Below are 20,116 nucleotides of genomic sequence, written 5' to 3'. Positions count from 1 at the left end.
TGGCTGGTCTGTTTGGTACAGTATCGAATGCTTCACAGGTCAACTCAGAGCCTTCTCCAGAGAGCTGTGGGTGCAGTGGCCAGGGGCTCCATCGCAGGCGCCCGGCCTCTGTCCCAGAGCCTGGCCCACCCTCTCCAACTTGTGTGGGGAGGCGTAAATGCCCACAGCCTAAGGAGGTGGGATCTCTGGGACGCACACCCGCTGGGTCTCTTACCGTCTCGCACAACTCGGATGGGCGGGTCCACCTGGCCAGCTCTCCCTCCCTGTACTCAGCCTGGCTGACCACGGTGCTCAGTCCCCTTCTGAAATCCTGGACCATTTCCTCTGTATGATGTGGGTTCTGCTTCACCAGCTGCAGTCCTTTCTGGCAGGATTGCTGCACCCAAGGAACACATTATCAGTACAAGCCTGGTGCTTCCACGTTCGTGTCTCCAGGTGGGGGCGGGGTCTGCGTGTAGCCACCAACACCAAGGCTGGGACGGCCCACAGTGCTGCCTGCCGCTGCCTCCCGTTCTCAAGAGCAGGCACCAAAGGACCGAGGAATTTCTCTAGTTCTTTTCCAAACCGTGATTTGATCTACACAGGGGAAGAACATTTATATTTAAACACATGAAGGAGTCACACTCTAGGATTTAGCAGGACCCCGGGAGGGATGTGTCTTGGTCCTGTCCTGAGTACACGCTGCACAGGGCTGACGGCCTGGCTGCGTAACCCCCGTGAATGGACACGACTGATGAGAGGTGGTCACAGGCCTCTGAGGCTCAAGCTCCAGGCTATTTTCATTGTTTGGAAATGGACATTAAAATCATTGAACGATAGACCCAGGACTTTCCACTTTGAAACTGGTTAATATGGTAAACATATTCCAGAAATATTCTTCATGCAAGTGGCTGCTTGGCCCCTTGAGGCTGCCTGGGAAAGACGGGGGAGCCCTTGGCTGAGCCCTGCTGGGCAGAGCGCCTGTGGCTACGTACCCTGGTGACAAGACCAAGGTTCTTATTTTGGAGGCGTTTACCGCTGGACTCAGTGGAAATGTCAGAGGTAAGCCCTTCATGTTGTCATTAAACAGCAACACCAGGGGCGACTGGGGGTCAGATGCCCAGAGATGAGAGGCCTGTTATGGAGAAGAGAACAGCTGGCTGGATCCATAACCATCAGAAAGGTACCCAGTGACCCCAGACATGCAGCAGAGAAGAGACAGACCAGTGCGTACGCTGTCTTTAAACAGAGCCAGAGTCAAGAAGAGAATCACAGCACCTTGATTCTTAGGAGCACAGGTGGAGCCTTGGAGCTGCCAGGTGAGGGGCAGGTGCGGTATCGGCAGAGCCGAGTGGGGGTGGCGCAGAGCCAGAGCCCAGCCTCCAACCTTGCAGGAAAATCGGCTGTCACTGGTTTCAAGATTTAAATACAAAAATTCAAGTCGTAAAGGTTCTATGATGAACTATACTAATAATTCTATAACCTTAGAGTAGAAAGGGTTGTTTAAAAGATAAGCAAAGCTAGAGGACAAATGAAAAACTGGGAAAACAAGTGGAACGTGAAGGATCCGTATAACACAGACAGAAGTGATGATCAACCCTAGAAAAACTGTCTAAAGCATGAACAAGTAATTCACTACAGAAATAAAAATAATAAATGTGTGAAGAGAATGTCCAGCTGTAGCATAGAAAATCTGAGGGCACACTGCTGAGGGGCTCCATTTCCCCGCGGGGTGGCCGGCAGGAGGCAGGTGTGGCTGGAGTGCCACGGCCCGTGCACGGAAACCTCCAAAGACGAATGGCCTGACCCAGCCATCCGAGCCTAGGAATGTATCCAGAGTCAACACCCACGGGCTGTGAAGGAAGCAGAGACACAGAGCTGTTCAACATGGGGACGCTTCTAACAGCAGAGAGGGGAGGAGCCCAGAACCATCAGTGCGAACACGGCTCGGGGACCCAGCTTGCAGCGCACGCCCACGCACAGGGTGCCAAGGCCGCCACATGCATCATCCCGTGTGTGAAAATCTATTTGTTTCTAATTTTCCCACAGTGTGCACGCACTTCTTAGGTTAAATATATAGAGACAGACGTGCACCTATACATAGCTTGACCCCCTATCCGGTCACGTGTAGAGTTTCTGTGTGAAGACTGCAGAGCGAGATGTGTCCTCTTGAGACACCACTAAAGCCCTGCCAGCATCTTCCAAGGTGTGTGACCCTCAGCACAGTGGGCAGAGAGCAGCCAGGGCACAAACCTGGAGGCCAGGAAGGAGGCGGGAGTGGCAGGGCCTGAGGAGAGCAGAGGCGAAGTCCCAAGACTCCACAGGACGGCGTGAGGGAGTGTGGGAGGGAAGGAGCCGGGGCGCCTGCTCCACAGGGCCCGGGGTCTGCTCCCGGGTTGGGGTGATCCAGGCAGTGCAGCAGGTGAACACTGAGCTGTGGCCAGGCGCCCGCTTCAGGCCGGGATCAGAGGAGAAGAATCAGATCACCAGGGAGAAAACGCTACAGACGCGTGGGCCATGGGCTTCCTAACCAGGGGGGCCAGGAAAGCCTCTGGTACCAGAGCACACCGCAGAAGCCACAGGCCGTGCACTTGTCGTGATTAGCACAGAGGGGGGATCGTTCAGAAAACAAACAAGCCTGTGGAGTTAAAAAGCAAGAGCAGAAACAAAAACCCAATAATAGAGTCAGAGGGTAAAGCCGAGAACGTCTGCCTTACAAGGACAGCACACAGCTGGCGGTGGGGAGAACTGAGGCGACAGGACAGAAAACTCCAGGACCAGATTGAAGGGTGGAGCCGTGGGAAACGCAAGCACCACGAAGGACGAAGGACGTGTCACAGAAGTCCCAGAAGAGAGGAGCGCGGTGCAGACGCAAAGAGCACACCTGCCCTCAGCGCACCTGCCCTCAGCGCACCTGCCCTCAGCGCACCTGTCCTCAGCGCACCTGCCCTCAGTGCACCTGGGAGACCCTCAGATTCCAGAGCCCCGAGGATGACAGGAAAGTCTGCAGCTTCCAGCGAGAAGCAGGGCGCAGGCGGAGGGCCGGGAGTGGGACGGAGGCTAAGCTGGGGTGCAGGGCCTTCCAGCTGGCGGAGGGAAACTGAAGTGACTGCTGGCCGTGAAGGTGGAGTAGAGACACTTTTAGGTACCACGGCCTCAAAAATGCTCATCCCAAGATCCCGTTCTCTGGGAAGTCCTGGAAGTTATTCTGCATAAAACACCAAAGTAAATGAAAAAAGAGGAAGACGTGGGTACAGGAAATAGGAGACCCCACAGGACGGGGCAGAGTGGGGAGGGAGATGGAGGAGACCCCAGGACAAAGCGAAGGGAGGAGGGGAGATGGGGGAGACCCCCCAGGAAGGAGTAGGACGAGGAGGGGAAGACGAAGGAGACCCTCAGGATGGGCAGAGGGAGGAGGAGAGATGGAGGAGACCCCCCAGGACAGGCAGAGGGAGGAGGGGAAGATGGGGGAGATCCCCCAGGACAGGCAGAGGGAGCAGGGGAAGATGGAGGGAGACCCCCAGGACAGAGGACACAGAGACAGCCCGGACTGGCTGGTGGCTGCAGCTCTGCCTGACTGCACTTGCCTGGTGTGGGGTTCCTGCTCCCACCCCAGGGCTTGGACCAGCTGGGCCCCTGGCCAACGCCTGGGAGCTGGGGTCAGTAGTGGGGAGGCCGGGAGCGAGCACACCGCCTCACGTCCCTGCCGCACGTCCCTCACGTCCCTGGAGGCTCCCGTGAGGGCGAGCGCATGGACCTGAAGGCCGGGGGAGCTTGTCAGCAGATGGGAGGGCTGGCGATGCCTCCAGCCCCGCTGCACGCCTCTCCATGCTGCCGGCTTTCACCCGCACATTCATTGCAGTAACAGTTGTTGATAAAATAATAAGGATTTATATTAAAATGTGCAAGTTTTGAAGAGTTTATATGCAACAAAACAGAGAAACGTTTCATCTGAGCATGCGCCCCTTAAACTGTCAGGCCCAGAAGAGCACCAGAGTGAGGCAGCAGCGCTGTCCGTGCCCCCAAGCTAAGCAATCATTTTGCTGGCACCCCCCGAGTTAAGCAATCATTTTGCTGGCACCCCCCGAGCTAAGCAATCATTTCAGAGCCGCTGCTATATGGACCGCAGATTCTGCAGTGTGTCCACCAAGGGCCATCAGTAACCCCAGCCACGCTGCACACTGGACACCACAACTCACACCCTGTCATCCAGCAGCGCGTGGTCAACCCACCAATGCCATTTCTGTGACCCAGAGAATCATGAAAAGCCACCTCTGTCGTCACCCCTCCTGACTTGTCCTCTTTTCTTTAAAACCTCGAGCCTCTCCGTGGCCTCCAGAGCCACTTCCTGAGGTCACCTGGAGGTTGTTTCCCGGCTGCCGTCCTCAGCCTCGGCCCAGACCCTCTCTACCTGTGCAGTTTCACCTCGGCTCCTCGGCCACCGTGTGCACACGCACGTGGAAAAAGCATCCGGAAGATGATACACCCAGCCATTCACACGGGTCACATCAGAAGACACAGTGTGAAATTATTTTTCTCCTTGGCCTCCTCTGGATTAAACAAATTTTTTTCTCCACTGATCCAGTATCTCTCAGGTAAAAAATAAAATTTATTTCTTTTTACACAAGCAGCAAGGCATGCCCTATCCTGACGTAATTTCGTTCCAGATGGAAATCAGGTCAAGGCCCTAAAGACGCAGTGTGAAGGTGGGAGGGTCGCCTTGGCCAGCCTGGCCTGGAGGGGACGCTGACCAGGCCTCCTTCTTCCTGCAGCTCTGACCTGGTCATTCCCGTCCTGGAGCGATGCCAGCTCCCGGAGGCGCTCCAGCTGCTGGAGACGACTGTTCGAGGCGAGGACCAGCCTGTGCACCTCCTCATCCACTCGGTCGTACAGGCTGGTGGCAGCCTCCAGGGTGTCCCTGAGGAAGAGGAGGCAGTCCTCAGGCTCCCAGGCGGCCCCTGGAGGAATCTGCTCTTGGTGACAACCCCAGGTAAAAACGCTGCTCTTTCCGTTCCCTCATGTCAGAAGCCAACGGGAGCCCCAGGAGGAGGCCCACAGCCCAGGCGGCACACAGACGTGCTGCACGCGTTCTGCCAACATCCTGGCCGGCCTGGGATGCAGGCGCCTGGAGGGGACCCATAGCCTAGGCTGGACTGGCTGCGTGCAGCTGAGATACATGGGGACGGCTGGGGGTGGGCACAGCTCCCCAGGCAGCACGGGTCAAGAATGAGCTCATTCTGGCACACTCTGGCCACCTCCCACCGAGCGTCCCCAGAAGCCGGCTCCTTGATCTTTGGAGCCTGTAAATGTGGAAAAGCTCGGACCCAGGCAAAGCGTGGCTGTCAGAATGGAGGTCTGGACCCAGCACAGACAGGGCTCTCCTTGGAGCAGAGCGCTACGCCTCCTGGCTGCAGACTCCCCTGAGCAGCCCCCTTGATGGGTCAGGGCCCAGCATGGCCCCTGTGACCACTCACCGGCCATCTTCTGTGCCGAGTTCTTCTCTCCTCAGCCGTGCCAGGACGGTGCCCCCCTCCAGCCTGAGGGACACAAGCAGTGGGTTTTCCAGGACAAGCTTCATCATCGTCTCGTGCTGGTCAATTAACTCGGTGACTTCCTGCATGGGGTGGGGAGGAATACGCCTTTAACCCCCTCCTCCAAGGGGCAGGTCCTCCCAAGTGCAACAGTGGCAGGAATGTGGAGTGTGACCCACGTTCCTGTTTCCGTAAATCAAGCTGGTGGCACGACCGTGCCCACTCCTGAAGCTGATGGTCTAGACTGTCCCAGGGAGGGTGAGCCCCAGGGTAAGACCCCTGGGAGGGAGAAGAAGGGGGCTCAAAGCTCAACTGTAGGAGGTGAACCTGCCATTTAGACCAGGGACAGACATGCAGGCCTCACCCACAGACCCTGGGCCCCTCGGCCTGGCGGCTGGGCTCTCAAGAGCCCTGTGGTCTGCCCGCCTCTGTCTTGTTGGAGTGACTCATTCCTGGCAGCCGCTGCTGCTCACGCCGCTGCACATCGTCAAGTGCAGTGACACGGTTTTCCTTCTGGGTACGGTGGAACATTTTTGGTGACAAAGGGGAGGAAATGGCCTTTTGTGAATTGAGAGGGAATTTAAGAGTTCAAGCCTAAACAGGATAATGAAAAGGGATCTGAAAATCTCTGCTACAGATGATGGTGAACCAAATATTTATTTTCATGTTTGGCTAAACCTTTCTGCCCCCACCTACCTGTCACACGAAGTGAACTTACCTGCCAGTGTGGGGACTTACCTGGGCTGTACTTGGGGTTCTGTGGGTGTTCAGGGAGCAGAATGAATTCTGTAGAAAAGTGATGGCTTCTTCGCAGTTTCCAGCGAAGTGTTCCAGCCTCTGTCGTGAGTTGAGAGGGAGGAGATTATAAGGACACGGTCTGTCAGATGCTAAAGAAAGCAGCTGTGAGTTCCAGTTCCTGCATTTAAACCCATCTCGGGTTGGGAAGCTTCCATGTGTGAAGGTCCCTGAGATCTACAGACACTTCTGGGGCAGCAGTGCCCTTCCCACCCAGGCTTGGCATCTCAGATGCACCACGGCGTGGTTGTGGAGACACCAAGACCTGAATGGTGACTGTAATAGGCATGAGATCAGGGATGGTGATGTCTTTTCAAATTTGAGTAAAAACGTCCACATGAGAGAAAGTCCCCGGAGACCGTGGCATGTGCAGCAGCTGCGGGCTGAACCCACCTGACGGAAGCAGATCCAGTCACCATGGCTGTAGGGAAAGGAGCCGTCGAGGTCTGTGGTCAGCTGGCAGCTGTCGACAAATTTGTGCAGGGCCTTCAGGGAGCTCACGACCTCACACTGCCAAGAAGAGGCACTCGTTGGTCATGGCTCCAGATGCATCTCTTGGGGGAAAACCCTGTAAATGGCTCATTCCTGGGTTTGGAGGACGGAGAGGCTGGCTCAGGGAGTATCGCCCCTGCTTTGCTGGAGGCACTGATAACAGCACCTGTCCGGGTGCAGTAATGAAAGTGAGAAGATGGGAAAGCAGGGAGCAAAGAGAAATGAAGGAAAGGCCCTGGTGAAGAAAAACCAAAAAAAAAAAAAAAAAAAATGGGGAGAAAGAAGAAGGAAAAGGGAATGAATGAGTCAAGGCTGTTCTCCTGGTGCGGCAGAGGTGGCCCTTCTCAGATAAAACCCACAAACTCTGGACAAAATATAAGGACAGTTTCCTGAAAGCCCCAGCAGCTGAGACAAGTCAGGCTTATTGTGGGGGCGAGTTCCCGCTGTGCTCCGTCCTCAGGGCCGCTGCCAGCAGGGAGTGGCTGAGCTCCAACAGAAAACAGGCATCCTTTTGACAGCAGGTGGCTTTGTAAAACAAAATAAAAAAAAAAAAAAGAAAAAGAAAAAGAAAGGAAAGGAAAGGGGCTGGGCATGGTGGCTCACGCCTGGAATCCCAGCACTTTGCGGGGCTGAGGCGGGTGGATAACAAGGTCAGGAGATCGAGAATATCCTGGCCAACATGGTGAAACCCCATCTCTACTAAAAATGCAAAAATTAGCTGGGCATGGTGGCGGGCGCCTGTGGTCCCAGCTACTCGGGAGGCTGAGGCAGGAGAATCGCTTGAACCCAGGAGGTGGAGGTTGCGGTGAGCCAAGATCGCACCACTGCACTCCAGCCTGGCAACACAGAACAAGACTCTGTCTCAAAAAAAAAAAAAAAAAAAAGGAAAAGAGAGGGACATCTGGCTGGTGTGGAGGCTCACACCTGTGATCCCAGCACTTTGGGAGGCCAAGAGAGGCGGATCACTTGAGCCCAAAAGTTCAAGACCAGCCTGTGCAATAGGACAAAACTCCCATTTCTACAAAACAAACTACAAACATTAGCAGAGCGTGCTAGCGCACACCTGTAGACCCAGCTACTCAGGAGGCTGAGGTGCAAGGATCACCTGAGCCTGGGGAGGTCAAGGCTGCAAGTAGCCATGATCACACCACTGCAATTCAGTCTCAGCAATGGAGCTCGATTTTATTTAAAAACATAAATAAAATCTAAAAACAATAAGAAAACGGGCATCTTTCTGGCCTGAAGAAAGAAGAGACAGAGGATGGGGTGGCCACACCACTGGAAAGTGAAAGTAGATTCCCAGAAGGGGGCAGCTGTGGAAGAAGCCCCGTGGTGTGTGTGTAAACGCTGCCCAAGTTTCTGGCTGACCCTGAACTGTGCATGCATGGGGAGGACTCAGAGAATTAAACTGAACCCACTGTGGGTGACAGAGCTTCTGGTTTGAGTCTAACCATGTTACGTGCACATCGGAGTAACACTGTGAGTCTATTACAGAATCCAGTCTCCCCAACAGAATATTTACAATGTCCGGAATTACGTGACACATCAAGAATCAGAAACATAGGATCTATTCTCCAGGGAAAGACAATCAGCAGAGGCCAACCCAGAGATGACCCAGATGCTGGATTATTAGACACGGATTTCAAAGCAGCCATTAAAACCGTGCTCAATGAGGTAAAGGAAAAATGCCTGCAATTTATGAAAGGAGAGGAAAACTCAGGAAAGATGTAGAAAATATATTTTAGAATCCACTGGAAATCTTACAGCTGAAAAATACAATATTTGAACTAAAACATTCACTGGGTGAATGTATTAGTCTGTTTTCACACTGCTATAAAGATACTACCTGAGACTGGGTGGTTTATAAAGGAAAGAGGTTTAATTGACTCACAGTTCTGCATGGCTGAGGAGGCCTCAGGAAACTTACAATCATGGCAGAAGGCAAAGGAGAAGCAAGACATGTCTTCCGTGGCACAGGTGAGAGAGGCAGAGTAAGGAAGGGCCACACTTTAAAACCATCAGCTCTCATGAGAAATCCTCACTATCAGAACAGCATCTGCCCCCACGATCCAGTCACCTCCCAGCAGGTCCCTCCCTCCACACGTGGGTATTAAAATCTGACAGGAGATTTGGGTGAGGACACAGAGCCAAGCCACATTAGTGAGCTTAACAGCCGAAGAGATGACAGAGTAAGGAACCAGTGACTCTAAGGACAGGATCAACAGAACAACCTGATCTGAAGACTAGAGAGGAAAAAAGTTAAAAAAGACAGATTCTTAGAGATCTGTGGGACAATATTAGTATATGCAATTGAAGTACTAGAAAGAGAGAAAGAGAGAGAATAAAGCAGGAAAAAAAATTTTAAGAACTAGGCCAGGTACTGTGGCTTATGCCTACAATCCCAGAGCTTTGAGAGGCCAAGATGGGAGGCCGGCCTGGGCAACATAGCAAGACCCTGTCTCTTAAAAAAAAAAGTCGCTTGGTGTGGTGGTGCACACCTTCAGTCCCAGTTACTCAGGAGGCTGAGGTGGGAGAATCACTTGAGCCCAGGAGTTGGAGATTACAGTAAGCTCTGATTGCACAACCACACTCCAGCCTGGGTGACAGAGCTAGATGATGTCTCACGAAAGGAAAAAAAAAAAAAAAGAAAGAAAGAATGGCTAAAAAGGTCCTAAATGTGGTGATAGACATGAATTCACAAATTTAAGAGTTCAAGCCAAAACAGGATAATGAAGAAAACCAAGCCCACTCGCATTGCAGTCAATTTGCTGAAAAGAAAGGAAGTACCTTGGAAACAGCCAAAGGAAAATTAACACACTTCATAGAGATGAACAGTGATCTGAATTATGATGAACTTTTCTTCTAAACGTATGGAGGCCAGAGGGCAACAGAGCAGCATCTTTAAAGTGCTGAGGGGAAAAGCAAAACTCCTCTCAAACCAGAATTCTAGATGTAACAAAAATATCCTTTCAGAATGAGGCCAAATGAAGATGTTTTCCGATAAAAGAGAACGATACAAAGAAAGAGAAGGAAAGAAAACATATGAGGTGGAGAAGAAAGGTCACATTTTTAAGTTTTTCGTGGCATACTCTGCAGGGCTCCTGCGAGAACTTACGGGGTAGGAAGTAGGTTTCCAGGCTCCCACATGGATGCAATTAGAACTTATCTAAATTCTTTCATGTGTTTAATCTCATGTAGGTGCCTTAATGTTTAATTTTATCTGTCACTCCGGATCCCACAGTCTAAACCATTACCTGAATTATTGCATCCTTGTCAGGCCTAAATGCAGATTCTTTATCTATCAACAGCAAGATACTATGAATTATAGGAGATGTGTCGTTCTGAAATAAATAAGAAATAAATATTACTGATTAGCTTTCTAATTTTTAACTTCATTAATAGAATTGCCCAATTTTGATTGGTACTACTTTTGTCATAGTTTCCCAGAGTACCTACAGTGCATAAAACACAGTTGGCTTTGCCCTGAAATGTAAATTATTTGCCCTTATGAATTTTTAATGTAATCAGGTTTATCGAGGTATAATTTACATACAATAAAATTCCCCCTTTTCAGTGAATAGTTCTGTAAGTTTTGATGAAACCATAGTCCTGTAATCATCACCACCATCAAGACAAAGAACTGTTAAGCAACCCCAAAATTCTCTTGTGCCTCTTTGTAGTCAAGCCCTCCCCTATGCCCAGCCCCTGGCAACCGCTGATCTGCTTTCACCTCCACCGACTTGCCTTTTCTAGACATAAACAGACTAAGGCAGGAGTGGCCTCTCTCACTTAGTGCTGTGCATTAGGAACTCGTCCCTGTGTGGAGACTAAGGGTTTGTTCCTCTGTTTTGCTGAGCAGTATTCCCCGGTATGCCTCACCACAATCTGTTCATCCATTCACCAGCTGAGCAGTATTCCCCGGTATGCCTCACCACAATTTGTTCATCCATTCACCGGCTGAAGGATAACTGGGTTGTTTCCAGTTTTTGGCAATCATGGGTAAAGTCACTATAAATATTGTGTGAACACAAGTTTTCATTTATCTTGGATAAATATCTAGGAGAGGGATTTCTGGCTCATGTGATAAGTACGTGTTTTCCAGGGTGGCTGTACCATTTTGCATTTCCATCAGCAGTACCAAGCATTTGTTATTGTCAAGCTTTGTTGCTGTTTCTGTGTGTTTCATTTTGGTTTTCAGTTGCATTTCCCCAGTGATTAATGATGTTCGGCAAATTTTCATGTGCTTCTTTGCCATCTGTGTATCATCTTCAGTGAAGAGCACTCAAATCCTTTCCCATATTTTATTGGGTTGTTTTCTTATTACTGAGTTTTGAGATTGTATATATTCTATAGACAAGTCCTTTATCGGATGTGTGTATATTTTCAATTGTTTCATTGTGGTGAAACACTATTATCATCATTTTCCAGTGTACAGTTCAGTAGTCTTAGATACATTCATAATGTCGTGCAACCACCACCACCGTTCGTCTCCATAACTCTTTTCATCTTGTAAAACCAAAACCCTGCACCCGTTAAAGAAAAACTGTTCATTACCCTCTGCCCCTGGCTCCAGGCAACCACCATTTTACTTTCTGTCTCTGGGATCTGGGCTACTCTGAGTACTCTTAGAAGTGGAATGTTTGTCTTTTTGTGATTGGCTTATTTCACTCAGCATGTCCTCAAGATTCATACATGCTGCAGCATATGTCAGAATTTCCTTCCTTTTTAAGGTTGGATAATATTCCGTTGTAAGGATAGGCCACATTTTGCTTATCTATTCATCTGTTTATGGGTACTAAGGTTGCTTCTGTGTTTTAGATGTTATGAACAGTGCTGCTATGAACATAGTTGTATAAATACCTCTTTGAAACTCTGCTTTCAATTTCTTGGGTATATACCCAGACACAGTATTGCTGGATCATATGGTAATCCTATGTTTACCTTTTTGAGGAATTGCCAAACTATTTTCCACAATGAGTCACTATTTACTGTTCCCACCAACAGTGCGCAAGGGTTCCAATTTCTCCGTATCTTTGCCAACACTTGTTGTTTTTTTACAATAGCCAACCTAACGCATGGGGAAGTGGTATTTAATTGAGGTTTTGATTTGAATTTCTCTAATCATTTATGACATTGAGCACCTTTTCATGTGCTCATTAGCCATGTATATATCTTCTCTGGAGAAATGTCTATTCAAGCCTTTTGTTCATTTTTGAATTGGGCAGTTTGGTTTTCGTTGTTGTTGAATTTTAGGAGTTCTCTATATATTCCGGATATTAACCTCCTACCAGATACATAATTTGCCAAAATTTCCCCCCATTCTGTGGGTTGCCTTTTTACTCTGTCGATAGTGTCTTCTTATTTACTTGTTTTGAGACGGGGTCTCTCTCTGTCATCCATACTGGAGTGCAGTGGCATGCTCATGGCTCACTGCAGCCTTGATCTCCTTGGCTTAAGTGATCCTCCCACCTCAGCCCCTTAAGTAGCTGGGACTACAAACATGCACCACCATGCTCAGCTAATTTTCTTTTTCATAGAGACAGAGTCTCACTATATTGCCCAGGCTGGTCCTGAACTCCTGGGCTCAAGTGATTCTCCTGCCTCAGCCTCCCAAAGTGCTGGGATTACAGGAATGAGCCACCACACCGGGCTGGTAGTGTTGATACACAACATTTTTTAATTTTTGAAAAGTCTGATTTGTCTTTTTTTTCTTTTGTTGCTGGTTCCTCTGATGTTATATCTAATATATCACTGCCAAATCCAATGTTAGAAAGTTTCTGCCCTATGTTGTCTTCTAAACATTTTTTAGTTTTAGGCCTTACAATTAGGTCTTTGATCCATTTGAGTTAATTTTTTATATGGTGTTTAGGTAAGGGTCCAACTTCATTCTTTTGCATGTGGCTATCTAGTTTTTTAAGCACCATTTGTTAAAAAAGACTGTCTTTTCTCCATTGAATGGTCTTGGTACCCTTTTCAAAAATCATTTATGTATATGATTGTTAGTTTCATGGCTTTCTATTCTATTCAATTGTTCTATATGTCTGTTTTTAATGCCAGTGCCATACTTTTTTGATTACTGTTGCTTTGTAGTAAGTTCTGAAATCAGGAACTGTGAGTCCTCCAGCTTTGTTTTTATTTTTTATAATTGTTTTGGCTAGTTGGAGTCCTTTGAGATTCCCTATGAATTTCAGGATAGGTTTTTCTATTTTGGCAAAAAACGTCAGTGGAATTTTGATAGGGATTGCACTGTATCTATACATCACTTTGTGTAGTATTGATATTTCAATACAATATTAAGTCTTCCAATCCTTGAACATGAGATATCTTTCTATTTACATCTTCTTTAATTTCTTTCAGCTGTCTTGTAGTTTTCAGTGAAAAAGTCTTTCACTTCTTTGGTTAATTCCTAAGTACTTTCTTCTTTTCGATGCTATTGTAAATGAACTGTTTCCTTAATTTCCTTTTCAGATTGCTCACTGTTAAGTGTATAGAAGTGTGACTGATTTTTGTGTGTTGACTTTGTATCCTGCTACTTTGCTGAATTAACTTATTTTATTTCTTTCTTTTTTGTGGAACTGTTAGGATTTTCTGCATACAAGATCACATCATCTGGGAATAGAGATAATTTTACTTCTTCCTTTCCAGTTTGGATGCCTCTTCCCCCTCACCCCTTTTTCTTGTCCAATTGCTCTAGCTAGAACTTCCAGTAATATGTTGAATAGAAGTGGGCATTATTGCCTTGTTCCTGATTTTAGATGAGAAGATTTCAGTTTTTTGCCATTGAGTATGATATTTCCTGTAGATTTTTCATATAACCTTTATTATGTTGAGGTAATTTCCTTCTATTTCTAGTTTATTGAGTTCTTTCATCATTAAAGATGTTGAATTTTGTCAAGTGCTTTTTTTGGCATCAATTGAGATGATCATGTGTTTTTCCCCCTTCATTCTGTTTGTGTGGTATATTACACTGATCAGTTTTCATGTGTTGAACCATCCTTGCATTCCAGGAACAAATTGTACTCGGTCAGGGTGTATAATCCTTTCAACCTGCTACTGAATTTGATTTGCTATTATTTTGTTGATGATTTTTGCATCAACTTTCATAAGGGATATTGCTCTGCAGTGTTCTTTACTTTTAGTGTCTTTGGTTGGCTTTAGTATCACGGTCATGCTGGCATCATAGAATGAGTTAGGACGTATTTCCTACGTGAATTTCTTTTGAAAAAGTCAATAAGGAACTTACATGCTTGTAAAATATTTTATGGAAACTGAGTTTTGGCTTCACACTATGTGTGAAGACAAACTTCACACTATGTCTACCTTGTGTTAGAGAAGTTAACTGAGCTTTAGAGCAATGCATTGTGAACCTTTTTTGGTGAACGCTAGTAATAAACATATATATATTTTTTTCCACCCTGATGTCACTACCTTAGGTTTGCTAAGCAGGTATGGGCTCTTCCAGATTCCTCTTGTGCCCAGGTTACCTCTGGGTCAGCTTTGTTTCCTCCCCTAGAATCTGTTCCTTGACTGCCATTTCTGTCTAGGTGAAGCACAGACCACTGCCCAGGTGCCCAACCAGGGACAGCTCATGCTCATGCTGTGGTGCAGGGCCTCATGTTCCTTTCTTGGAGGCCTTGAGAATCTCTCAGAACCTCTCTGATCAATGCCTCCCCTGGCCCTGGGCCTCCCTGAGGCTTTCCTGACACTGTCTGTGCACTGGGGACTCCTGTCTAGCCTAGCTGGTGCAACCCAACTCGTGGCACTTCCTGTCTGGACCTCAGCCTGTGCTCTCTCCTCCCAGTCTCAGGGAGTCACCTCAGCCCCTTGCCCAGCCCAAGGTCCCTGTCACTTGCTCCCAGGCCAGCCGATCGGCTGGCCCAGCCACCCTGCCAGGCAGTTCTGGAGGATGCCACCGCGGGGCCCAACCTGAGTGGATCCCACTCTGTAAGGGGGGTCATGACTGAGCCTGTCTCCTCCGAGTCTCAGGTAGGACACTGAGATTTTCTAAGAAGAGCCACGTACTGCGAAAGTAAGAAGAAATCACAGGCAGGACTGACAGTAAGGAGGGAGACAAGAGGCAGGTTCACTTTAAGGTGAGGGGAGGCAGGCTCCATGCAAGAGGGGAAGTGTGGGGGAGAGAAGTGGTGGCAGCAGGGTGGAGAGAGAAGAGGGGAGACTGTGGCGGGAGATAGGAAGGAGGACTGCAGGGTTAGAGAAGAGGAGGGAGGACTGCAGGGTGGGGGGAGAGGATGGGGGGCCGCAGGGTCAGGGGACAGAAGGGAGGACTGTGGGGGAGGAGAAGAGGGGGGAGATGAGGGAGGACTCAAGAGTTAGGGAAGAGGAAGGAGGACTGCAGGGTGGGGGGAGAGGAGGGAGGACTATGGGGGAGGAGAGGAAGGAGGACTGCAGGGGAAAGAGGAGGGAGGACTTTAGGTTAGGGAAGAGGAGGGAGGACTGTGTGGGGGGGAGGAGAGAGGATCACAGGGGTGAATAGAAGGGAGGGCTGCAGGGTTAGGGAAGAGGAGGGAGGACCATGGTGGGGAGAGGAGGGAGGGTTACAGTGTGTGAGAGAGGAGGAACCACCATGGGGGTAGAGAGAAGGGAGGATCATGGAGGGGGAGAGGATGGAGGACCACGGGGGGGAGGACGGAGGGTCACAGGGTGTGGGAGAGGAGGGAGGGCTGCAGGGTGGGAGAAGAGGAGGAACGACTATGGGGGTAGAGAGGAGGGAGGACTGTGGAGAGGGAAAGACAAGAGTACCATGGGAAGGAAGAGGAGGGAGGGCTGCAGAATGGGGGAGAGGAGGGAGGACTGCCAGTGGGGAGAAGAGGGAGGCCCATGGAGGGGAAGAGGAAGGAGGACTCCACAGTGGAGTTCTGCCAGCACTGTCCCTGACTGACGTCTTTCCTGGCACAACCTGCCACCTGGTGTCCCTAAACTTGAGTTTCCTCAGTGAGTATAGGAGCCTCTGCCTCCATCTTCAGCAGGGACAGCAACGGCGTAATGGGTTTAGCTTCGTGGAGTGCAGGTGGGGCATGGGAGAGGGCACCCCGGGTTCTGTCCCTGTCCCCTCCCTGTCCCTGTTCCCTCCCTGTCCCTGTCCCTGGACACCCCGTCCCTGGTCTCTCCCCGTCTCTGGGCTCCCATCTGTCCCTGCTCAGGCAGTGACATCTTCCCATCCGCAGTGCTTCCCATCTCCTCTGGATGTTGCTTATGGTTCAATGCAGGGCCTCTAGGCCATGCACGGTGGCTCATGCCTGTGATCCCAGCACTCTAGGCAGCTAAGGTGGGTGGATCACTTGAGTCCAGGAATTCAAGACCAGCCTGGGCAACATGGCAAAACCCCATCTCTAGTAAACATAATAAAAAAATTAGCTGGGCATGGTGGCACATGCCTGTGGTCCTAGCTACTCTGGAGGCTGAGGCAGGAGCATGGCTTGAGCCTGGGAGTTTGAGGCTACAGGGTCCTGTAGCAATGGCACTGACCCTGTCTGGGGCTGCCAGGTTCGTCCCCACCTGGTTCATCCTTGCAGTGAGCCATGGCTGCCCCTTCCTCCTCTGTCCTTTGTCTGAAGGACAATGCCATGCCCTGCATCCTGGAGGGGCATAGCAGGGGCAGCCATACTGGGCAGGGATGGGGCTGTGCTGTCCTCCTGGGACAGGTGCCCCCCACCTGGGCCTGGCTGGCTTTGCTTTTTAGGTTTGCAGTTGCCCCCAGCATGGAGCTTCCCCAAGTCCCCAGTGGATGGGCCAAGTCCACCTTCCCCAGTGTTGTCTGTGTCTGGCCCCGGAGAGCAAGAGCTGGACTCATTGGGAAGACCCCAAGAAGGAGCGGGCTCTGCACAGGGGCCTGTCTTGAATCTTCACACTAAGCCTATGGACTGGCTACTCCAGAACCACGATGTGGGCGGCCCCAGCGGCACACGGCCCTGAGATGCTCTGCACACCCAAGGGACGTGACAACCCTGCCGTACCTGCAATCCCGCGAGGGCCTGGGAGACGGCAGGGGCGGCTGGACTCCTGCGTGCGTCCACCAGGATGACCAGACCCAGGTCCTGGACCTCCTTCCTGGGGACGGAAAGACAGCTGGTCTTAACCACCGAAGGTGAAATCTCTTACAAAAACCAGTTTCTCCACCTCCGAGACTAGTTGTTACTGGTTTCCTTTCAGCTCTAGAAGTTAGGGGTTCTCTATACACATCAGCCTTCCACTTCCTGAAGGTGCAGGCCCATCGGCTGGAGGCACCACCGTTGTTCCTCTTGCTAACCCGCCAGTGACGTCAGACAGTCTCGGCCGTGGGGCTGCGGCTACTTTCCCCTAAACACCCACCCATGCTCCTGGATGGACGAAATGGGCCCTGCTCCATCAAGGGGGCAAGGACTTCAGGGCCTTCTTGCCCTCGTGTATTTGTCTGGGCTTTAACATAAGCACAGAAGGTGATTCTGATGATTCTGATGGGATGTGGACGGCCTGTTCCCAAGACGGAAGCTTGAGATCAGTCATGAGGGTCTTTACTCTCCAGAGCCAAGCTAAGACTGTTAGAATATCTTTTAAAACTAAAAATACCATCACGTGGTTTTGAAAACTCCAATTTAAAAGTTTTGTCTCTGTGATTGTGACTAGAAACTTCACTTCAAAATTTAATAGGAGAAAATAGTAGGTCGGGTGAGCTGATATATTCATTTTACAAAATTTTAGGGTTCGGCTGGTCTGAAGGGAGTGAGTTATCTCATTTGATTGCTCACGCAGTTACAGATCAAACACCTTGTTCTACTCCTCCCCCCTTCTCACTACTACACTTGACTAGTCTTAAAAAATACATAGCCTGGGCCGGGCGTGGTGACTCACGCCTGTAATCCCAGCACTTTGGGAGGCTGAGGTGGGTGGATCACCAGGTCAGGAGATCGAGACCGTCCTGGCTAACACAGTGAAGCCCCGCATCTACTAAAAATACAAAAAATTAGCCAGACGTGGTGACTGGCGCCTGTAGTCCCAGCTACTCAGGAGGGTGAGGCAGAAGAATGGCATGAACCCGGGAGGTGGAGCTTGCGGTGAGCTGAGATTGCGCCACTGCACCCAGCCTGGGCAACAGAGCAAGACACTGTCTCAAAAAAAAACAAAAAACAAAAAACAACTATATATATAGCCTGGCGCTATGGCTACCTGGGAGGCTGAGGCGGGAGCAGGATTGCTTTAGCCCAGGAGGTTGAGGCTACAGTGAGCTGTGATTGCACCACTGTGCTCTAGCCTGGGCGACAGCAAGACCCTGTCTAAAAAAAAATAAAAATAAAAATAAATTGTGTGTGTGTGTGTGTGTGTTCTCTGAGAAACTTCTTCAGCTCTAATTCCACGATTAACTCCCATTCTAATTAAGCTGTGTGTCTGGACGCTGATCTTACAGCACTCATGTAGCCAAGGACACAACAGAACCCTGACTCAAAGCCGGCAGAAGCTGCACATCACACAGACGGCTGAGTCCTGGTCAAAAGAGTGAGTGTGCCCTCCCCGCCCCGTAGCCAGGTGTGTTTAATTTTGGGTGTCACTGGGAAGGATGTGTACAGAAAACAAGAAATGGTGTGTAGAAATCAAGGCTGGAAGCACACGGGTGCTGACTGTTTTGAAAGATGAGGTTAGGAGAGGCAGAGTCTGGTCATGGAAGCTGGCACCTCCCTGTGCCCCCCACTTTGCCACACACATGCAGCTGGGGTCCCACGGGTCTGCAGGGTGGGGCCTGGCCCCCCGTCCTACCTGGGGATGCTATGGAAGTACAGCAACAGTTGGGTTAGCTCGGCGCAGGACGAGTGTTCCCTGGTCCAGAGCGGGCTCCTGGTGCGGACCTGCACCACCGCTCTGCCCTGACGGTCTCGGGTCCCTGTGGAGACAGACACAGGGCAGCTGCCAAGGGTTTCACTCCTACGAGGTGGTGAGCTGGGTCTGTGCTGTTGGCTTAGATGTGAGACCCGCCCTGACAGGAGAGCCTGGTGTGTGCTCACCTGGGCAAGCGGCAGCCCATGCTCACCTGGGAGGGTGATGACCCCGGACTGCAGCAGCTCCTGGTTGACGTCCAGCACCCGCTTGGGCACCTGGCTGGGGAAGTCCCCTGTGCCCAGTGGCCACCCTTCTTGCTCAGGGCGTGGCTGCTGGGCAGGCGCATCAGAAAGCCCGCTGGGGTTGTGGCAATGGAAGCTGCCGACGTCTGTGCTGACGTAGGCTGAGGACGCAAGAACGTCTGGACAAAGGAAAGAGGCTGTGTCAAAGATGAAGGTTTTCCTGCGCGTTGAAGGCAGCTGCTCTGCTCAGCTTGCTACGCACCACGGGACAGAAACACGCATGAAAATAGGCGGTTCCATAAGAACTTGTCCCAGTTCACGTGGGAAGTGAAAGCATGTTCCACTGCACAGGGCACGCAGCGTCACACAGACAGAGACGGATTCTCCAGCTCACAGGCAGCTCCCTACCTGCACACCCCTCAGGAAGAACGGGTCATCGCATCCCTACTCATCTGCTCAAAGTGCAGCGTGTGTGACCGCATGCGGTGTGTGATTGCGTGTGCGTGCGTGGTATGTGTAACTCTGGCACGTGTGATTGTGTGAGGCATGTGACGGTGTGGTGTGTTACTGTGTGTGGTATGTGGAACTCTGGTGTGTGACTGTGTGTCAATCTGGAGAGTGTGATCATGCGAGGCATGTGACTGTGTGTGGTGTGTATGTGCGTGTGTCATGTGAGGCATGTGACTGCGTGTGATGTGACTGCATGTGTGATATGTGTAACTCTGGAGCGTGTGATAGTGTGAGGCATGTGACTGTGTGTGGTGTGTGATTGCGTGTGCATGTGTGTGGTATGTGGAACTCGAGCGTCTGATAGTGTGAGGCATGTGACTGTGTGTGGTGTGTGATTGCGTGTGCATGTGTGTGGTATGTGGAACTCGAGCGTCTGATCGTGTGAGGCATGTGACTGTGTGTGGTGTGTGATTGCGTGTGCATGTGTGTGGTATGTGGAGCTCGAGCGTGTGATCGTGTGAGGCATGTGACTGTGTGGTGTGTATGACTGTGTGTGCATGTATCGTGAGGCATGTGACTGTGGTGTGACTGTGTGTGTGCATCGTGTGAGGCATGTGACTGTATGTGGTGTGTGATTGCGTGTGCATGTGTGTGGTATGTGGAACTCGAGTGTGTGATCGTGTGAGGCATGTGACTGTGTGGTGTGTGATTGCGTGTGCATGTGTGTGGTATGTGGAACTCGAGCGTCTGATAGTGTGAGGCATGTGACTGTGTGGTGTGTGATTGCGTGTGCATGTGTGTGGTATGTGGAACTCGAGC

The 20,116-nt window shown here is 50.4% G+C and overlaps 1 protein-coding gene across 1 annotated transcript in view; it reads right to left on the bottom strand.

Annotated features, from left to right (window-relative positions):
- PLEKHG4B (pleckstrin homology domain containing, family G (with RhoGef domain) member 4B) overlaps nt 1-20,116 on the bottom strand; it is a 40,419-nt gene that overhangs the window by 17,985 nt on the left and 2,318 nt on the right. Inside the window, exons 2-10 of the mRNA XM_011974656.1 lie at nt 18,817-19,026; nt 18,546-18,669; nt 16,772-16,865; nt 10,052-10,138; nt 6,699-6,815; nt 6,249-6,347; nt 5,454-5,593; nt 4,759-4,897; nt 215-376 (exon numbers count right to left, since the gene is read on the bottom strand). Coding sequence (XP_011830046.1) covers nt 215-376; nt 4,759-4,897; nt 5,454-5,593; nt 6,249-6,347; nt 6,699-6,815; nt 10,052-10,138; nt 16,772-16,865; nt 18,546-18,669; nt 18,817-19,026 — 1,172 coding nt within the window. The remainder of the gene's footprint in view (nt 1-214; nt 377-4,758; nt 4,898-5,453; nt 5,594-6,248; nt 6,348-6,698; nt 6,816-10,051; nt 10,139-16,771; nt 16,866-18,545; nt 18,670-18,816; nt 19,027-20,116) is intronic.

Source organism: Mandrillus leucophaeus, unplaced genomic scaffold (assembly GCF_000951045.1).
Source record: "Mandrillus leucophaeus isolate KB7577 unplaced genomic scaffold, Mleu.le_1.0 Scaffold1475, whole genome shotgun sequence".
Lineage (NCBI taxonomy): Eukaryota > Metazoa > Chordata > Mammalia > Primates > Cercopithecidae > Mandrillus > Mandrillus leucophaeus.
This window is presented reverse-complemented; position numbering and strand designations above follow the sequence as displayed.